Here is a 17,102-nt window from a genome sequence, read left to right as displayed (position 1 = left end):
ACAGTCAAGCATACATTTTAAACAGAGAAAAATGACATACAAACACTTTCTAATGTGTAGAAATCATAAATTCTCTTTTTATGTACCCATGAAAACCTATTGAAAGTATCAGTGTTAGAATCTATATACTATACATAATGCATTCATCAAAAATGTTTTGATGTTCTGCTATTGATCATTTGACAAATCATAGTGTGTATAGTGCCCTCTAGTGGGTAATGTGAACCTTCACTAGTCAAAAAGTCTTCACATTTTTTCAGATAATGAACTTTTGCTTTATAAAGTCAGATGTGGAATAACAGATTCTGAATACATGAGTTGTGAAAATTTTCTGCCAGTAATTTTTTTTTTCATGTAGATCTGGTTTGTGCAAAGTTGTGTTTGCTAAAACAGATAAGGCAGAGCCCTAAATAGGCAAATAGTTGGCATCAATTCATTTCATATTTTGCATTGATGAGACAAAAAAGAGAAAGAGAATATCATTAAAGACTCCTAGAGGACATTAAAGGGTTGAGAATAAAATAACATTTTAGTCCAAACCTTAACATTCATGGCATTTTGGCAGTTGCTTTTACCCAGAGTAACTTACATGTGGAACTTTTTTACTTTATAGACTTTTATTTCTATTTAAACTTTTTTTCTTTTTGTGCTGTGTACACCATACATACGCAAAGAATTATGGGTAACTGAGGGATGAGAAGGACACATCGGTCATGTCCTACAACTCAGGCTGAATGTAGGAGGCATTTCTAGGCTGTATTTGAAGGACGCTTCACGTTGGAACAGCCTTCTATGACATAACGGCTGATAAATGTAGCCTAGGCTCTGGAACGCTGCTGCTGTGTCCCTCTCTACTCCAACAGAACTCCTCCATGTGCTCTACATCACAGTATAATACAGACACACAGCATCCCTTCCTTCCACATCAGCACACGAAAAACATTTAGTGATCTGACAATCCAAACATTTACTAAACAGTGACATGTTAGCTTTACATTACCACACCATTCCCAAATACAAATACAAAAGAGCTTATGCCGATTAAACTGCAATCATGAGATTACATCACTTTGTTACTTGACCAAGGTACTTGATGATGGATTGGGCAGTTTTTACAATGAATTACATTTTGCAATGCCCTGAATGAGCTGAATAAATTGTCTCCAGCCATGTTCTGTAAATGTATGTGTTCTCTTTCATTTATGGATCTCTGCTGGTGTTTCAGTTTAGATGAGTTTGGGGAATCTAGTGGTTGTTATAACACTCCTCTGGTGGAGTTCCGCTTCACTTCTTGATCCTGGTTGGTCTACAGAGCCTCTACCATCTGCTGTTCTTTACCTAAGAGTATTACAGTGGAAGGAGACAACATGTTCATCATCACATGATGGCAAAAAAATGCAAACAATATCCTAAATGTATTACCTTGAAAAGGAGAGAAATTGATGCCACTTTACTGTGTTTGCTAAATTATCAATACTGATCATTTTTACCACTACATCATAATCCAGGTGTCACGGAACGCTCACCTCCCGTGAGTCAGGTGCTTTGGCCCGCCACATGCAGTGGAAGGATTCCCGTTTGTGGCCACGCCTGCGCACACCTGTACCTCGTCCTGTCTGTGTATTTAAGCCCGCATCAGTGTGTGCAGTGTTGTTGATCATTGTTGATGTGATGTGCTAATATTAAGGTTAATGTTCTTTTCGTCATTGTTAAACGTATGCGTGTTCATCATGTTTGTTTAATGTTAACCGTTACATGTTCATGTTCTTCGTTTGTAATACGTGAGTGCTGTTGTCGTTATGTGTTAATAGGTGTTCGTCCACGTCGCTGAAGTCTGTGCATCCTGCCCCTTGCCCTTCGGCACTCCGGCCACCACGCGTTACAGAATGAACAATCACCACAGGACGCCAGCTCCTGTGGCAAAAAACGGACTTCCTAGTGGAAGGTGCTTAGCGGGAGGTGCTTAGGCAGCCCCCGCACTGCTGCCTGGATCCCAGGACATTGGGGAGTGGACCGCGACCGCTGTCCGTGTCTTCTCCGGAAGTGGAGGGAAACACCCCCAGGTATTTCTGGGGGGGGCTAAGGCTGTTGAGCCTGGGCCGAGGAGGACCGAGGGGCACCACACTGACCAGAGAGCGGAAGCTCGAATCCCTTCCATTCAGCGGACTCGCCAGGGAGGCTGGAGGGGTCTGCCCATAGCCCCGGAAGCAAACTGCCTCTGGGACGCTGCTAGAGCAGCGGCAGAGAGGAGGACCTTCGGAGGAGGTAGAACATTTGCAACTGGGGTGGACGTGCACCCCCGCGTGTCCGTTGAGGCCACGGACATCTTTGAGGCGCCTGCGCGGACGGCAGGTGTCACGTCACGGTGCTTTATATGTTTGTGTGTAGGCGCTATTGTGTGTTTACAGGCGCAACATCATTGGGAGCGTACCGAACTGCTCTGAGAGAGGCAAGGAGGCTACCTTTCTCCCTATTGTGGTGAGGTTTCCCTTGCTGACGGCACATGGCCCGCCTGGTACTGGGTTGGCGCCAGGCATTGCCGTGCTGTGTTTTGTGTTTATGTGTACACGGCGCCCAGAGGTTCGCGTTCGTTGGATGGATGTGTCGGGAGTTGCACCCCTTGGGAGGGGGTTCTGTCACGAAATGCTCGCCTCCCGCAAGTCATGTGGTTTGGCCCGCCACGTGCAGTGGGAGGATCCTGTTCATAGCCACAACTGCACACACCTGTATTGTTATTCTTTTGTGTATTTAAACTCTTGTCATTGTGTGCAGTGTTGTCAGTTATTGTTGACATTGTGTTAATGTAGCGTGTTCATGTTAATGTTAAATGTTCTTGTCATTGTTAAATGTATCTTGTTCATCGTGTTTGTTCAGTGTTAACCATGTTGCGTTCATTGTTTGTAATACATGAGTGCCGTTGTCTGTTTCAATTAAATGTTCATCCATGTGGAGGAGGTCTGTGCATCCTGCTGCACGCCCTGCGGCACTTGGGCCAGCAGAATCGTTACACCAGGTACTCTAAATGATGATGCACAGGTCAGTTTCTGAGCATGTTCCATAATAAATATAAATCTAACACTGAAGCAGTATGACATGAGAGGGAGTGCTGTTCTGCTGAATAATGTACACCTATTTTAGTTTGTGAATCAAAAAATATTAAACTTTTAACAGTTATAAGCAATATATTTTGATCTGATCAACACAACTCAACTGTTGCCAAGCAACGCATTTTCCTGCACACTAGCTGTCACGGTACGGCCCCTCCTCCCAGACGTGTGTGTGTGTGTGTGTGTGTGTGTGTGTGTGTGTGTGTGTGTGTGTGTGTGTGTGTTTGTGTTTGTATGGCCACACCCTCCCCATGTATCACTCCTGTTCCTCGATTTGTTTTGTTATCGTCCGTGTATTTAAGGTCTTGTTTAATCATTCGTTAACCTTGCATTAGCTTGTGCTACATTATCTGTTTTGTGTCAGTAAACATCACTATGTTGTACTCGGCTCATTCCTGCATCCTCATTAGCTTCCGACATTATAGAAACACTGACCACAGAAGGACGCCTGGAAAGAAGACAAAAAGGAGAAGAAGGGGAAGAAAACGTATAACCGCTCCTCCCCAGCCCTTCCGAGGAAACTCTCCATACTCTTGGGTACACTCACTACTACAACAGGGGAGAGTGCCCCTGGAGGATTTTGGGGGAGCCCTGAGTGTAGTCCAGGATTGGACTCTGCAGAGTCCTACAGACCCTCGACGGACCACCAGATTACGACCAGTATCCAGGTTCGGACTCTGAAGAGTCCTATTATCCATATTGGGACTAGCAGGAGGGCTACGGGGATTACGGATGGAGTGAGGAGCACCACAACGTCAGCCTCTGGTCAAAGTCGGAGGTCGACAGCCTGGAAGGTCCAACAATGGAGGTGGAGGAGGCCCTGCATGAGGATCCCTCTTCTGTGATAGCAGATTCCGAGAGCAATGAACCTCCGGTGCCCCAAGGCTCTGCCCAAGGCACTGGAGTCAGCAAGCTGCCCCACGTGTCTGGCAGAGAGGTGGCGTCATCATCTGAAGACACTCCCTCACCTATGGCACACAGCCCCAGAGCTCCAGTGCCTACATGCAAGCCTCAAAGAGGCAAGAAGGAGACGCCACCAGTCCCCGACCCAGAGACAGGCAAAGCAGCTGCTGCACTTCCTGGGGTGTCTGCCACAAAGCTGGAAAAACCACTGCCACCCGAATTGGCGAAGGGCGATCCCCCACAGGCTGGTCTGACTTCAACCCAGCTGACGACTGGGGGACAGGCTGGGGTTCCTGCCAGCTTCCCCAGACTTTTTCCCAACCCTTTGTGTGGTTTTGTTCATGTACCCGTCCCCGTCACACTTAATGTGCCGGTCACTTTCTCCCCCTTTGTGTCTGTGCCTGCTCCTGTCAGTGTATCCACCCCTTTGTCTGTCGTCATCTTGGTCCCTGTCTTCCTCCCCTCGGTCTTCCTCTCCCTGGCTCTTTTCGGGTTGCTATGTCCTCCAGCCTCGCTGTTTGGCGTTGGTCTGTGGGCCGTACCCAATAGGCTGGCATGCTGGGAGTCGCGCCGTTGGGGAGGGGCTCTGTCATGGTACGGACTCCGTGTGTGTGTTTGTGTGTTCGTTTGTAAGGGCACGCCCTCCCCTTCTATCACACATCCCTTAAGTAACTGTGATTCTGATGAGCTAACACCAAAGTTTGTTACAATCTAAAAAAGATAATCATTAATATAATGAAAAGTGGACTGATACATGTATAGTTTAAGTTCCAGTGCTGTTATTCACTATATCAACACTCATGGAAAGACTCTTATCCAATCACATTACTTGGTCAGTTCTAACTTGTACAATTTATAATAAAAAGCAAAAAAAACAGTAATCTGATCATTTCTTAGTAGTTTGGTAATGATTGCTAGAATTACCTAAATGTTTTAGGCATTAATAAAAGGTACAATTTGAATTACATTATGTGTCTTTAAAACAATTATATAAATATGCATAATTCTTAACAAATAATTGGATAATTAAGTTATTTATTTGGGCCTGTTATTATAAAGTGTTACAAGATGTTTTTACCTTCCACTGTGTTCTGTTTGCTGTTGATTTTGATGTAGATGTGAAAGCCTCCCAACACTGACAGCAAGGTGATGATCTCCAAAACCCACACACAGAGAAACACCATGTTCCTCACGGCTAAGAAAGAGAGAGAGAGTGAGTGTGAGATTAACAAAGAGGGGAGTTTGAAGGTGGCATCACACCTAAATATTCCAATGTTAATTCAATAAGACAATAAAACCAAATGCTGTAAATAGTGAAGATAATATTCTTTACCCTGTTCATGGCTACTTTAATAGTTACCATTTTCTCAGAATATATTTTGTGCATGTCACGGTATGGCCCCTCCCCCAAACGTCTTCTCGTGTGTGTTCGTCAATGTGGCCACGCCCTCCTTGTGTTTCACACCTTCTCCTTATTGTGTCCTTATCATATGTATAAAGGTTTGTTATTTACAGAGTTTTTGAGTTTGTTAGTGTGCATGCTTGAGTGTTCAAGAAACGCATGTTTGTTTATGTATATGAATCCAAATATTTTTGCAATTTTTCTATCACTCATAGTTTTTCTGTTCCAGTATACTTGTATGTCATCGTGTATGGAATGGAAAAGTGGTGGAAAAGCCTCTATGTTGACAGACTACTGCTGAGCATCAAAGAGGCACGTTCCTGAGGTCAACTATATGCAGATATCAAACAGAGTAGATTTAAGAAGTATGTTTGTGCATATTTTAAGTAACCCTGTTTATGAATTAGTAGTATATAGTTAATGGAAAGTTTAATTATGATCACTTAAAACCAATGGGTGATTCTAAAAACAGATATAAATTCATCATAAGAAGAATTATAATGTACACTTATTTTAGTTTGTGAATCAAAAAATATCCAACTTTTAACAGTTATAAGCAATATATTTTGATTTGCTTGCATATTTGTTCATTTGTTAGACTACTTCAACACAACTCAACTGTTGCCAAGCAACACATTTTCCTGCACACCAGCTTTCGTGGTACGGCCCCTCCTCCAAGACATCTGTGTGTGTGTGTGTGGGTGTGTGTGTGTGTATGTGTTCGCTTGTATGGCCACGCCCTCCCCGTGTATCACACATGCTCCTCATTTTGTGTCATTATCGTGCATGTATTTAGGGTCTCATCTAATCGTTGGTGTTTGTCGATGTTCAACCTTGCGATAGCTTGTGTGCTGTTATCTGTTGTCTTGTGTCAATAAACATCACTTTGTCATACTTGGCTCGTTCCTGCGTCCTGCCTAGCCTTCAATGTTACACTAGCCTTCTATGTTGTGTAGGTCAGCTATTTTTTAACATGTACATTTACTTGTATGGTTCCATTTACATCAGTGGTGTATTCACTCCTATGAGAAGTGTTAAACACACATTCTGCTACTCTGGAGCTGCAGTCTCTTGGAGATCTACCATCCTGCAGACTGTATTAACGAGTCTTAACTAATACCTAAAGCACCACTACCAACAACATTGAGGACTGCACTAAATTTGAATTACTTGGTCATTGAGGTGCCCAGCAGGGTTGGGTCACATGAGAAAAGGGGTGCCCAACTCTGGTCCTGCAGAGTTTACCTCCAAGCCTAATAGAACACACCTGATCCAGTTAGTCAAGTCTCTCAACATTAGAGTCAGTTGTGTTGGACTGAGACTCTGCAGTGAAGTAGATCTCGAAGATGGCAGCAGGTCACTGATGTCGTACTCTTTTAAAGGAACAAGACATTTAACTAGACAGTGTTGTGTGATGGTTTCTATTCAGACATGATTGATTTATGGTGAGTAACTGAGTTTCTCTTTGAAGATTATGAGTAGTAACATTATCATTGCTGCATCATTATTGTTGTTATTGCTTTTAACATGATGATATCAAAGCTTAAAGAAAGTGAGCTTTACCAGTGCACTGGTGTAACAGAATAGAACTTTGTCCATGGCTGACGTGATTCTTTACATGGCAGGTGACATTTCCATCATACTCTTTCTCCAGCAGGAGAGTCTTGGTTCCATCATCCAGTTGATGTGTGATTCTGGTTCCACTGAAAGTCCAGTTGAAGTGGAGCTGTTCCCCCTCAGAGGAACAGGACACTGTCCTCCTCTCACTGGAGAAGCAGTCATCCTTCACTACTACTGAGGACACTGCAGCTGCAGGTTACAGAGAACAGAATTTAAAAGAATAAAGACGATGTTTTATTCTAACAGGATCCTTAAACAGAAATATCAGTTTTGCTTTACAATAATGACACTTACATTAAGCTTTAATGACATATTCATGAGTTATAGTAAAATTGGAATATTATTGTATATACACTATTATATATTGTGACGAGGAGGCTGAGCAGGATGCGGGGACGAGTTTGTAGGACAAACACATATGTTTATTTAGACACGTCAACGCGAACATAGCACGCAGGCTATTGGGTTCAAACATCGACCCACACAGACTCAAACACAAGACTTATATACACGCACGCTAACACAACACAATGAGGAGCAGGTGTGAAACACAAGGAGGGTGTGGCCATACAGACGAACACACCCACACACACACACACACACACACACACACACACACACATACACATACACACACAGGGAGACATTTGCGGGGAGGGGCCATACCATGACATATATATATATATATGTCATGGTATGGCCCCTCCCCGCAAATGTCTCCCTGTGTGTGTATGTGTATGTGTGTGTATATATATATATATATATATATATATATATATATATATATATATATATATATATATATATATATATATATATATATATATATAATATTATATGGTATCTTTTACATATCTTGTTAATTAATATGTAGGCCTACATCACACAAGCCAAATGTACTAAATCACTATAATTCTTCTTTACAGGGACTAAACGAGACTAAAATCATGAAGTCTACAAATAGTATTAATATTTCATTTAATATATTGCCCAAGCACCAAGTTCATGAAGCATTCATAAATAGTTCACTTGTAAATGGATTACATATAATGTGTCAGTGTTGGTTGGTGGTTTAACATTTAACCTATAAATGCACTTTATAATACAATCTATGCAAACATATATAAATACAGCATATGTATATATTTTATACACATGAATAAAATATCCAGATATCACCTCTCATTTTAAAAACAGAATTCATGAACGAGGACACTGGAAACAAAGAAAGGATCAAAAACTAATTTCACTACAAAGAGACAGGTGCACCTAAAATACAGACAAACCAATGTAAGGAAACTTGCTTTACAAGTTCTAGCTGTGTTCTTCCAGTTAGGAATGATATGAAATCATTTATAAATTCAGCGGTTGTGGCTGTTATCTGACATGAGATGATATAGTCCTACCTTCAATGTTTAGATGGAGATGACGTTTGCCTTTATTAGTACCATTTGCATCAAAGGTGTCTAACATGTATCTTCCTGCGTCTCTCTTCTCTGTTCTGATTATTATAATGGTTCTGTTATCAGCTATAAACTGCCATCTTGCCTGATCTAAATAGTTTGTTGTGATGCTTTGCTTTTTATATCCTAAAATTTTAATGTTGTCTTTCTTTAATATTATTTCATCCTCAGGGTCCAGCTCCAGGTGCAGTGTTTCTCCCAGAGTTCCATAACATCTAAGATTCTGATTAAATCTGCAGATAGCATGAACCGGGCCTGCAGAGGAAGAAAATCAAGAACGTTTTGTCATTAACTTGATGCAACAACATCTGATCTGCTCTAAACAACTTTAATCTACTTTAATGCATAATCTATTAAATCCATTACAGGAGAGATGTATCAATTTAAATTAAATTGATGTAATTTGATTACGTACAATCAAATGTAAAATAAATTCTCTTTTACTATTAAAAGGAACTATCTGGGGTTCCTGAGCAGTGCACCAGAAAAACATTTCACTCAGTCTTCATGGATTTGCTTGCTCAAGCCCTGATGTCACAGCCATCTGTGGGCAGGAGTCCAGGGAGGCAGAACTGACACCTGCTCTCTGGTTGGGTTGCACAGCTTTACTCTGTCAATCACAGCAACACTAGCCATGGATGCTTGAGTGCAGATGATAAGAACAGTTTGCACTTTCCTCTGAATGCTTTCAGCTGCCCTGTGTTGGAGAATTGGCAGCAGCTTGTAAAGACGTGTTGATCCACATGTCTCGGAGTCTAACATGCACATTGAGTTATATACAGTTTTGAACAGTTACCACTCACTTCACCTCCAACCTGTAGTGATTTGTTAATGCTTTTTGTATAAACTCCTTATATTTTGTGTATAAATATGTATTTTGGAGTAAATTATTATATTATTATAATTATTATAATAATAATAATTATTATTACATAAAATTGACTCATGAAGTGTTCATTTTGCATTTGCTCACATGCATTCAGCAACAGATATTTGAGATTTAATTAAACACCGCCTTCTGTAACTAGATCCTGGATTTTGTGATTGAGAGTCTCCATGAGTTCAGACTGACAACAACATATCCAGCACCACCACCCTGAGCACCGTCATCCCCCACAACTGTGTGTTCAGTCTGCTGCTGTTCACACTGAGGACGCATGACTGTACAGTAAAGTTACTAATGACACAAGACCCATGGACCTCAACAACAACAATAATGAATGACTGTATGGAGCAGAGGAGGTTTGCCTAGTTTACTAAAAGAACCAAAGAGATGACTACAGTTACATGCTCTGACTCCAGTGTAATGTGAGGTTAAGATTACAGCAGGTCATGGCTGCCATAGTGCTGGATGTCTAAGTTGTGCTCAGTAAACAATGTGGGAGTGATTGATAATTGGTCCACATTTGAGGGCAAGCCTGGTCTTTTGAGTCAGGACAGTATCTAGCCCACAAATATTCGACGCTCATTTCTTGTCACATAGGATACAGTCTGGCAGATAGTTGTAGGATGGATAGTCACTGAGATACCAGAGCCGAGGTCAAACACCTGACAAACTGGCTTTACCGAACTGCCTGGCGATGATCAACATCAACATATGCACTGCAAATGATGACTACTCCTTCTCAGTTCATTCCTATGCCAGCACCTAGTACTGCTGCGATCAGTATTCAACTGACCTTCCCCATGCGTAAACCCAAAAAATATGATGGCTCCCCAGACAAGTGTCAAGGTTTCCTGTTACAGTGTTCATTATACTTCAGTAGCCTTCCACCCTGTTCCAATCGAGCTAAGATTTCCTTCATTACCTCTTGTCTATCTGATAAAGCTCTAGATTGGGCGACGGCCATCTGGGATAACATACAAACAGTGTCTTATGATGGTTTTATCGCTCAATTCAAGGCAGTGTTTCATCACCCACATGAGGGATGAGCCTGCAGGGAGATACTAACCAAGTTACGCCAAGGTAATCGTTCTGTGGCTGACTATGCACAAGAGTTCTGTACTGTCACTGCAGGTAATGCATGAAATGAGGCAGCATTGATCATCGCTTTATGGAATGGTCTCAATTCAGATGTCTTACATGAACTATCTTGCCGAGATGGTAAATTAGATTTGAATCCATCTGGATCATTTTATTCAAGAACAAAAACCACGTAGAACTAATAGTTCTCGCCCCACCTGCCCCTCTCCCAGTTATAGACCAGAGCTTGGACGAGAGCATACAGTGGAACCTATGCAATGTGATTCTTCAAACTTAACCAAAGAGGAGAAGTGGCGAAGATTCCGGTAGGGTCTCTGTCTTTACTGCGGATCCTCACAACATATTATCCGGGATTGTCATCATAGACCACCATCCTCTATGTTTGCAGCCTTAGTTTATTCAGGAGCTGAGGGTAAATTCATACACGCCCAGCTTGTATGGGAATTGGACATTCCAGTATCACCAGTATCACCATTACACTCTTTGCCTGGCTGCTCTGGATGGATCACCAGTAGGAGATGGTTCCACATCCATTTGTGTTTGTATTAACCACAGATGCAGAGAAATATAGAAATGGTAACTGTGCTTTCTGGAACTGGAAACTCATTATGAAATGAAAGCCAAATGCATTAATTTAATTCTGTAATTCTGGTCATGGTCTATGTTCCCCCACTGGCAAAAGCCAACTCAGCAACAGCTGGCTGATTAGATTATAGCATTTGAACAGGGTCACTCTGTCTCTCCTGTTATCATTATGAGAAACTTCAACTACGCCAATCCGAGTGTTTAAATACCAAAATATAAACACCTGATCACTGCTACAGCACAATAAAGGATGCAATACCAGGCTTCTTCGCATGTCCCACTTGGGAACTCTGAGCATTCTCTCATCCATCTCATTCCCTCATAAGGCAAAAGCTTAAAACCACAAAGCTTGATGTGAAATCACTCAGAGTGGGGACTCCTAATGCCATAGAGGATTTGAGTGAACCTCTGGACTTAACTGGATAGGTTGTATCAAATGGCTTTCCTGTAATAGTGCAGCACAAGAAAATGAGCAATTAAAAGTGAGATTTGAGTTTGAGGTCACCATCTATTGCACATCTTGGAGTTGTGATTGAAACATTGCATTTGAAATAAGACCAAATAAAATTGGCCTCAGTTGTACAATAAAGTGCTAAGACTTTATATGGCTTTCTCAATCACAATGTAAGAGTATTTTCTTTTACATTTGGAGAGCATTCCGGGTGGAAGCTTTTCAGTGTTATCATGCCATTGTGTAAGCACCACACTTCCATAATCCAAGACATCTGATGTGACAGTTATTGAGCAGGAAGTGTCAAATCACACAGAAGAAAAGCTGGCAACAACTGTAATAGACTCAAGGTAAAGGATGAGAAAATCCTTTGTCATTCCTAGTACAATTTTAATAAGAGACTACTGCTGTCAGCAGCTTCACTGACCCTTGTTCAAACTAATGCACACATGCGCAACACCTATTTATCCTAGCAAACAAGTGTTGTCTGGACTTTGCTATCTTCTCAAGGACAGAATCAATCTATGTCATGAAGCACACACTGTCGTAAACTCTATACACTCTATAGAAAGTATGATTGGTGCTTGTTAGCTTTTTGTTTTGGGTGAGCACGCAATTAAAGAACTTTACTAACACTCTGTATACAATTTAAAGATGTCACATAGTTGTTTTGATGGTAATTGAATTTTCTATGACAAAATCTGAACTTATCTTATCCCGGAAGAATGTTTTAAAAGGCAACTTAAAAGGGCAGGCAGGTTTTTGTGGAAATTTACCCGAAAAACATTTTACTGCGAGTTATACCATGTATGACTACGTGACAAATAAACCAAACTTGAATTTTTTGTCTGTAATTTTTTTATTTGTAAGTGGTGCAACATCACTGAGTGTACAGGGGAGTACTGATTCTAAGCATTCAGCTGTTTGATCAAGTTCTGTGGGGTTTGAAGGTATCTTAGTCGAAAATGATAAATCTGGGAGATTCACAATAAATCTAGGTGCAGTAGATGACGTGATCGTGCGTCTGGTATGATAGCAGCCAGTTTACTATATCGTGTCTTATATGTAGTTCAAATGAAATTAGGGAATGCTCTGAGATGTAGACAGAGAACTATGTTCTCTATGTCTACACCGTATGTCAGTACTAAATCAAGCATATGTCCACCAGAGTGTATGGGTTCTCTTATACATTGGGTGAAACCAATTGATTCTAATATAGAACTAAAGGCCGATCTCAGAGGGTCTTGGGCACTATCAAAGTGAATATTGAAATCACCCAAAATAATGGTTCTTTCTACTAGAGTGACTGGATTAGAAAAGAAATCTGCAAATTCCTGAAATTCTGAGTCCGGTCCTGGTGTCCTGTAGATGGAAATTAGCGGAAGAGGCTGGGAGCGCTTTTTATCGCTGCATGCATCATTTATGCTAGTAAAAATAATTTCACAGGACTCAAAATCATATACAGCTTTCTGGTTTATGCCTAATGTGTCAGTATTAATATCTGCAATGCCGCCTCCACGGCCTGTTAGATGAGCCAGTGTACATAGCTGTAGCCTGAAGGACACCTTTCATTTAAAGCTTCATTTAAACAAAGTGCATTAAATCTATGATCTGTTAGGATTTCATTTATCATGAGTGCTTTAGATGTGAGGGCTCTAACATTTAGTCAGCCCAGCTTGAGATAAAAGGTGCAAGCACTGTTCTGTGAATTAGTTACTTTAATACTAATTATGTTATTAAGGCACGTTTTTCTTTGTTTTCTATATTTTGTCTTAGCTCTGGGAACAGACACGGGGACAATATGATGAACCTCAGGCAGTTGGTTTAACCTCTTTGTCTGCTGGCAGGCCTCCGCTGTGGATTGTCATAGATTAACTAGGTCTGTCGTGAGTATATGGCTTATGTTGCAGGAAAGGACATCAGGAACCTCCGTGGTTGGATGGATACCATCCCACCCTAAAAGGTCAGGCTTGCCCTCGAATGTGTTCCAATTATCAACATACCCCACATTGTTTTGTGAGCACCACTTGGACATCCAGCAGTTCAGCGAAGATCACCGACTGTACGTTACATTGCTGCCCCGCATTGGAATGGAACCAGAGCATCCTACAGCATCAGAGCTTGAACTTCTAGTTCCTTGATAAGTCTAACACTTTCTAAGGTCTGGATACGCACTTCTAGTACTAGAATCATCTCCATCGGTCTAGTAATTAATCTACACTTCTCACAGATAAAACTCACTAATGAAGGAGGAAGAATAACTAAACATGTTGCACTCAGCGCACCGAAGGAGAATGGAAGCCATGATGGATAGCAAAATGTTAACATTACTTACACTTTTGGTAGTTCTTTGGATGCAGTTTTTGATGATACAGTAATTTTTGATGTTTGTTGGAAGTTGCCGGTTTCCAGGTAGAATGTAATTAAGTCCTTAGCAAAAAAATGCTAAACAGCTAAAGAGCAGTAAGGGCTAGTAGGGCGAAGCAGTGGTGTTGGTGCGAAACAGTTTCAAAAGCTCACCAAGTCATGAAGAGTTTTGAGAGACTTTTACTTCAACACCTCAAAGAAAGGACTGATGCTTTTCAGGATCCTCTGCAGTTTGCATATAGAGCTAACAGGTCTGTAAATGATGCCATTAATCTGGCTCTGTCCTACATCCTGCAGCACCTGGATGGCCCTATTGCTTATGCCTGCATGTTTGTGGACTTAAGCTCTGCTTTCAACATCATAATTCCTGGCCTCCTACTCAACATCCCACCATTTGTCTTCTACTGGATCCACAATTTTTCATCTAACAGGAAACCGTATGTCAGAGTGGGTAACAATATTTCAGACCTTATAAATAGATTATGTATAGTACACATAGCTTATATATAATTATGTAAATACAGGATACATATGGTATATATAAGGATATTAATTAGGTTACAAATAGTTTAAATAAAGTTTATCTTTCTCTTTTTGCTACTGTACTTAATCCTATGCCGACACCTGCACCAAGAGAAATTCCTTGTACATTTCATAATTGGCTAATAAAAAGATTCTGATTCTGATTAATGAAATGTTACTTAAGGAGATATTTGTCAGTCATTGTTAAGACTGATAAGCTACTCTTACATGTCACATAGCAAGTTAAAGTTCAAATCAAAGTAACTTTATTCAGTACGTGTTATTATTTTTGCCATCGAATGCTGACCAGAGGAGGATTAGTTCTCATTCTTAGCCTCAGTTCCTCTCAAGGTTTCCTCTTGCTCTCAGAGGCTGTCACACATACATAAACAGTACTTCATAAATACATTTGAACTGAATTGAACTCCAAACATGATGCACATGATATAGTGGAAAACTTATCTGTGCTTTAAAGAAATGATGAAATATGTGAAGATATTAAAAACAAATTTTTCAGAGTGCCCCGACCAGACTGTCTGGTATGGGAGTTGCAAGCTGAACTTGCACTGGATAATGAAAACTGGGATCATGATCAGAGCCACCCATGCCAGACATCACAGGACATTTGTAGTTCATTGGCTCATATCTGCATACTTACAGATTTTTGCTTTGCTCTATTATGTTTCCTGTGAACTTATTTTGTATTTATTATATTTGGAATTCTTCCAATGATTAAATACTCAGTAAAAATCCTACTGCTATAGGATCAGCATAAAGTTCATATCAAGATATGCCATAAATCAGTCATATATGTATGTCTGCACATGACCAGTCCATCTCTCACAAGAACAGCAGGCAAATCTTCCTTTGGGTTCCACAGCCTCCCAACAAATAGATATTTTTAAGCCTATAGATAACACATTTTATGAGACAAATTGTAAGACTTCGTAGCTGAACTGTCATTTCTATTTGAAAAACTCATCAAATACCAAATGCATGAGTGGTACACAAAAGTGAGTTTTAGAAAAATATATATTTTTAATCTGGCTTCCTTTTTCTGAACTTCTATACTGGAACCTCATGCTTAACATTGTCACTCCAAAAAGCATAAAATGAGTTGTGCTACTTGCCCAAGGCAGCTCCTGTGAACATCACCAGGACTCCACAGATCACCTGCATTTTCACAGAGGTAAAAATACATCAAACTCCTTAAAGTCAACTGGGAGAAAATTAACCCAAGAGAGTGATTAAAGCTCTGAAGCTTTCTGCTTGAGAACTTTGCAGTCAGTCAGTACTCCTGTTACACACTTACACACAACTTCACTTTGAGGAAACAAGGCAGGCCAATAAGAGAATGGAACAGGCAGTTGACAAGCGGTAACCTTACGAGGTACGCTTCAGAGTAGTACATACTTCATGGTCGTACTTTTGCTCCCTACATGTTCATACCTCGACATGCCTAATAATCTATTCTCTCTTTCTGCCGAGGTACAACTACCCATGATGTCATGATGTTACTGAGCCTCACCCTGTCTCAGCTGCCATGGCTACTCCCACCACCTCAGCCAACTACTTTTCTGTTACCCTTGATGGATGTTCTCGTGCAGGAAGGGTTTTGGACACGCGCACACCATCGGAACAGATTAGGACTTCTGGAACACCGGACTAGACAATAATTACTTATTTTTTCATTTTATTACTATTTTATTTATTTTTCTATTTCACTACTTATTCTGCTCCTTATTGTCTATATTGTTACTATTGTGGTGACTGTTGTTGACCAGAGGAGGATGGGGCCCCATTTTGAGTCTTGGTTCCTCTCAAGATTTCTTCCTCCTGCTCTAGGGAGTTTTTCCTGCCACTGTCACCCTTGGCTTGCTCACTGGGGGCTTGGACTCAGACATTTGTAAAGTTTCTTTGTGACAACATCTGTTCTACAAAGCACTATATAAATACTTGACTTGACACTTTGTATGCAGTTGTTTAAGAGTAAATGTGAACCTAAAAACCCATTAAATGGACTTTGAGGAGAAAATGTTTTTATTTGGTTTGGCGTCAGAATCATGTTGGTGATGAAACAACAAATTCTTCAGGATCGGAATGATAAAACAGTTTGTAAGTATTTGGACACTGACAATACTGGATGTTCTGTTCCAGCCCTGAACTCCAGTAAACTGGTTAAGATTCAAAGTGTAGAATATCAACATTAGTTCTATTTAAACCTATAGTTGGAACCATACATTAATCATGCTCCCTTTTATATTTGGTAGCCCCCATTTCAGGTTTCTTTACATTCTGAGTACAGCACTAGTTTCTGCACTAACGGTAACACTGTGGTTGCAAGTGATATGTGAAAATGACAGTTAAACAGTTGGCAGTACAGTACTGAACAGAACTATATAGTTGGAATATTGCTTTGTTTCTGAGTATATGAATTCTATTCCAGTTTTGCCTACATTTCCTCAGCCCTGGCACTTCACTACCACACCTCCCACACTTGCACTTAATTATGGAATTGTTAGGACTAATATTATATATATGGCACACACACCTCTGTGTTTGCAGCTGTTCAATGCAGAGTTGTGCGCTTCTGAGCTGTATTTTCTGTTCCATCCAGGTTTGACCATCTACCCTTGTTTGGTTTGTTGATCAGCTGCCTCTTTCATTTAGTCCAAAATAAAAATGTTTATTCCTTGGA

The 17,102-nt window shown here is 40.7% G+C and overlaps 2 protein-coding genes across 3 annotated transcripts in view; both read right to left on the bottom strand.

Moving 5' to 3' along the window:
- Window positions 1-17,102, bottom strand: part of LOC145656969 (uncharacterized) — a 167,006-nt gene that overhangs the window by 94,406 nt on the left and 55,498 nt on the right. The gene's annotated exons all lie outside the window — the stretch shown is intronic.
- LOC145653749 (uncharacterized) lies at window positions 1,041-15,677 on the bottom strand. Of its 2 annotated transcripts, XM_081707775.1 has the most exons (6): window positions 15,535-15,677; window positions 8,439-8,750; window positions 6,976-7,221; window positions 5,089-5,205; window positions 1,527-1,616; window positions 1,041-1,338 (listed from the first exon to the last, which is right to left on the bottom strand). In XM_081707775.1, exons 1-5 carry the CDS (start codon window positions 15,581-15,583, stop codon window positions 1,537-1,539), a joined length of 804 nt encoding a protein of 267 aa, XP_081563901.1. In that variant the 5' UTR covers window positions 15,584-15,677; the 3' UTR covers window positions 1,041-1,338; window positions 1,527-1,536. The 2 variants fall into 2 exon arrangements, with proteins under 2 accessions (XP_081563901.1, XP_081563906.1); XM_081707780.1 differs by lacking the exon at window positions 1,527-1,616.

Source organism: Electrophorus electricus, chromosome 3, assembly GCF_041902795.1.
Source record: "Electrophorus electricus isolate QZ-2024a chromosome 3, ASM4190279v1, whole genome shotgun sequence".
Lineage (NCBI taxonomy): Eukaryota > Metazoa > Chordata > Actinopteri > Gymnotiformes > Gymnotidae > Electrophorus > Electrophorus electricus.
The sequence above is the reverse complement of the archived record's forward strand: the minus strand, read 5'-3'. Positions and strand labels throughout refer to the sequence as shown.